Source organism: Nicrophorus vespilloides, unplaced genomic scaffold (genome assembly GCF_001412225.1).
Source record: "Nicrophorus vespilloides isolate i.1.1-1 unplaced genomic scaffold, Nicve_v1.0, whole genome shotgun sequence".
Classification (NCBI taxonomy): Eukaryota; Metazoa; Arthropoda; class Insecta; order Coleoptera; family Silphidae; genus Nicrophorus; species Nicrophorus vespilloides.
This window is the reverse complement of record NW_017095586.1, coordinates 29350-33892: the sequence shown is the minus strand read 5'-3', so window position 1 is coordinate 33892 and position 4543 is coordinate 29350. Positions and strand designations below refer to the sequence as shown.

Below are 4543 nucleotides of genomic sequence, written 5' to 3'. Positions count from 1 at the left end.
GTTCGCTTAATAATAAGTTTTCTTTCTAAATCAGGATAATTTTAACTGAAAAAATAATACGTTTTCAATGTCATTTAAGCACTTTTTAAATCTTCGGTTGTTAACATTTTATTGGAAGAAACTTCATTAATTTTGTCTTCATTATATTTGTCTTTGTTGCTAACAAAACTTTTCTCAGACGTCCACTAAACAATCATCGTTTCCTACATTCAATAAATAACAATCAGGATAATTTTAATTAAAAAAATATTTTTTTTAATGTCATTTAAGCACTTTTTAAATCTTTGCTTGTTAACATTTTATTGGATGAAATTTCATTAATTTCGTCTTCATTATATTTGTCTTTGTTGCCAACAAAACGTTTCAAAATCATCCATTGAATAATCATCATTTTCTAAATTCATTAAATATCAATTTCCTATAATGAGTTTTTGCATTTAACACTGGTAGCTTAATAATAAGTTTTCTTTCTAAATCAGGATAATTTTAACTAAAAAAATAATACGTTTTCAATGTCATTTAAGCACTTTTTAAATCTTCGGTTGTTAACATTTTATTGGAATGAACTTCATTAATTTTGTCTTCATTATATTTGTCTTTGTTGCTAACAAAACTTTTCTCAAACGTCCACTAAACAATCATCGTTTTCTATATTCAATAAATAACAATCAGGATAATTTTAACTAAAAAAAATAATTATTTTTCACTGTCATTTAAGCAACTTTTAAAATTTTGGTTGTTAACATTTTATTGGAAATTTTTTTTCATTATATTTGTCTTTGTTGCCAACAAAACGTTTCTAAATCATCCATTGAACGAACAATCGTCATTTTATATATTTAATAAATTACAATTTCTTATACAATTTCCTATGCATACGTGGATTGTTGTTGGTTAAAATATATTTTATGTTACTACTGTATTTATGTTCGTACGTTTATCGTCATTTTAATAATGCTTCTGTAATATTAAACGCGTAATACCATTATCCGCATTCATAATAAATATAATCTACAGGATTTTCTTAGGTACATTACGTTCTTGATAAATAATGCCATAAAATTATCGTAATACAAATATAAGGAGAGCCTCGAAATCGGATTAGGAAAATAAAACGGCGGTCATGTAATAAATTGTCGATTAATTCAGGGACACTTCTGGGAGGGCGGAGGTGTGTAGTGTAATAATAATGTAGTATTAGTGTTCAGATTTGAGTTTGGTCGAGAAGGCAGATAGGTAGTAAAGATAATTTTGGGGGAAACGTTTAATAATTTAGCTCCCTCATATTATTATGCCCTGCGGATACGAGGAAAGGTTGTCTCAGCCGGAAGCTCCCTTGACCCAAGCCCATTTCGCTCGCTTCAAACTATGTAACAATCTTACCGAAAGGGATGAGAAGAGAAAAAAAANGCATAGTAATAATATTCATAAATTGAGTAATGAAAATGAATAAATGAAATATTTTATACACTAAATGTATTAAATTTTTATATTTGCATTAAAACTCTATTATCACTAATACTAAAAATATCTTTCAATGTATTTTTTCATAATTCATAAATTAGTAAAAATGCAATTATTTTATTAAAAGTATTTATAATATAAAAAGCGAAATGATTGATATCAAATATATCAAATACTGAGATATTTCTATCAACTTAAATGGGAAGAGTTCTCTGTTTTGCTATGAATAATAAACGTTAATGCATGGAAGGAATCATTGTATTTGAAAATAAGATATTGGTAGTAAAGTAAAGAAAAAATACATGGAAAATAGTTTCATTTTGGACATAAGTGAGTGAGCGATATATCAGAGACAGACATATTTTATGTTTACGATTTTTGAATTTATTTTCGCTGAGAAAATAATTTGATATATCGAGTTTGCCGTGCGATATTGATTTAGGGATCGGAAACGGCGAGATGTTATTGTTTTGCGCCGAGGAGGAATGTTTTCCTTGAGTTATCGACAGAGATTTGTAGGTAGCGCCCTTTGTTTGCTGCTGCAGGTATAGATCGGTCGTACCGGTCCGACGATACGGAGGATGCCGTGACAACAGACAACCCGACGACTCCTTTCCCGACGCCTCCACCCACTGTGATGTCCCCGCGGTCTCCTCTACCCCTGCATAGGCAGGCATCTCCATTTCCGCTAGAGAACACAAACTCCAGGCGGATCATATACGCAACGCCTCAGGATCGACTCCGTGGGAACAACGGTACGTATATGCGGAGCACCGCATCTTTCCTCCATCGTCTTCCTCCTACGTGGAAGGATAGTAATGTTTGAACAATTCCGTGTTGATTGTAGGGGAGGTTGTGTATGGAAGCAACAAGAAAACCCTGTCGAATAACACCTTGGGGCGCAGCGGCAGACGCCACAGGAGCGCCACAGGGGCAGGAGGCATGACGTCTTCGAGCAGTGCAACGTCTTGCAACAGTTGCACGGACAGCGGACGCAATGATATTACTTACCATGGCGAACCGCAACAGAGGCTTTGTCTAAATAATGGTAAGACTCTGATGAGGCAGACATCAGATGCGACATCCAACCAACCCATCCCTCTATTTTCCTCTTCTCTACGCTCCTCTCCACTAACGCAATTAAAGCGCAGCCAGAGTCAAGATAATGAGTGACGACTCTTAATTGGTTTAGTCGGATAGGTAGTGCCACTACAAGCATCTCGCATCGCTTAACCAAATTACGCCATTATCTATAACGCGATGATGCAAAAGGAATGTTGCCGGGAAATCGAATTCGCTCGAGTTGAAATCCCATACACTTCCATGTACATATATATATAGTATGCACAGACACGTAGGGCGCTGTGCATTGAAAAATTTCTGCTCTCGCACTCACCAAGTTTATAATTAGATTGGAATTTCACTGGACATTGTCCATCGCACCGGAATATAAGCGCCCACTCTCTGGTGACAATCCATTAACTGGCTTAAATTGACTCTCCCCCCTTGCATTTTCGGGCCAATCCAATTGCAATCCCAAGAAATCTTTCCGTGTTGTTTCACATGAAATATAATTAATTGGCCCGGAGGGGGTGCGCTAAACTTACCCTCGTTAAAGTGGCACCACTTTAACGGTCAAGGCTCAAAGATGGATGGATGCACTCTCTCACACTCACCCCGGATTAATACTAGACTATAAACAAATCATCCGCGCATCTATCTAAATCTTTCTTTTCTAACTTATATTCAATTAAAAGGGGAACGGAGGAGGGGGATTAGTGTATACCGGGAGTATCGGCAATCCATCATTGCGCCATGTTCTTATTTCAACGAAGACACAATCTAATCACTAATATCCTATCGGTCTATTCCCTGCAGATGAACCACCCACCCGTCAATCGATACAGTCTGATAGGTTTATAAATTTCGTCTAGTCATGATATATAATTTTCGCTGCACTTACATCATGACATGTTTATGTAACACATTTACTTATATTTCATTGTGAAACTCCTAAAGTGTATATTTATATGGAATATTCTATACGATCGGCTTTTATTGTTATAGATGTGAACGAAGAATCTCCGCCGGAGCCTGCACCCCCAGAGGTCCCCCCTCGTGGACCTTCACTGCATGCGGCCACGTTGAGACGTAGGGCAGATTACAACCTTCCAGTCGGTGAAGCGAGCCAGAACGGACAGCAGGAGTCCCAATTCCTGTCCCAAGGAGGTCAGTTAATTAGTAATAGGAAACGTCTATCCTCACTATAATTTAGCTCGTCAGCAGTTAACTCACTAAGCCAGTCGCTGAATACTAATTCACTGTTGCTGTTGCAATTTATTGACAGTCTCACAGCATCACTTTTCTTCTTTCCTTCCCTCTGGCCTTACTTCCTTTGTGCTATTTCGTAAGCCCTTCTGAGGAATCCTCCGCGCACCGTCGTCACTTTTTCTGACGCCACCTCTAATCCTTGAGCACAGGCCGTAACTCATCAATTGTACGCAAATGACGTTATCAATAACGGAACTCGATATTGATGCCTCTCTCTTTCTCTCCCTTCATATTTTTTTTTATACGACCGACCGCCCTTATTCTCACGCCCATTGCGGCTTAAAAAGAAAACTCCTTAATCAACAACACTCTGATTCCACATCGCAATATTTCATAAAAATCAATATCTCACTATTATTAAGACATTCTCCCCGGTGTCCTATTTATGCACCAACCACGAAACCAATAAATAACCCACGCCATATAATGGCATAACGAATTTTCTCATTGTGGGTGCGCCTAAGGGTCGATTCTTAACGATACATAGCTATTCTAAACACTTTTCGCTGTAGTCAATTTTATTAATAAATTACTTAATCAAATATATAACTTTTACTAATATTTTAATCAGTTAAATACTTATTTAAACTTACAGTTTCAAAACTTTTGGAAACTTCTAATAAAATCTCGTAGACATTAGTATGGATAGTATGAAGTTTCCCTACTTGATCCCAAGAGATAGATGAGTGAAAAGTTTGTTACTATATATTTCATTGATGGACGGTCAAATTTACACTTCTTAACTTTA

The 4543-nt window shown here is 36.4% G+C and overlaps 1 protein-coding gene across 4 annotated transcripts in view; it reads left to right on the top strand.

The window, feature by feature from the left end:
- LOC108557738 overlaps window positions 1-4196 on the top strand; it is a 70078-nt gene extending 65882 nt beyond the window's left edge. For all 4 annotated transcript variants that reach the window (XM_017914403.1, XM_017914394.1, XM_017914386.1 and 1 more), the window contains 3 exons: window positions 2010-2219; window positions 2312-2512; window positions 3532-4196. In XM_017914403.1, the coding sequence (XP_017769892.1) occupies window positions 2010-2219; window positions 2312-2512; window positions 3532-3734 (614 nt within the window). In that variant the 3' untranslated portion in view covers window positions 3735-4196. The remainder of the gene's footprint in view (window positions 1-2009; window positions 2220-2311; window positions 2513-3531) is intronic.
- Window positions 4197-4543: the final 347 nt, after the last annotated feature.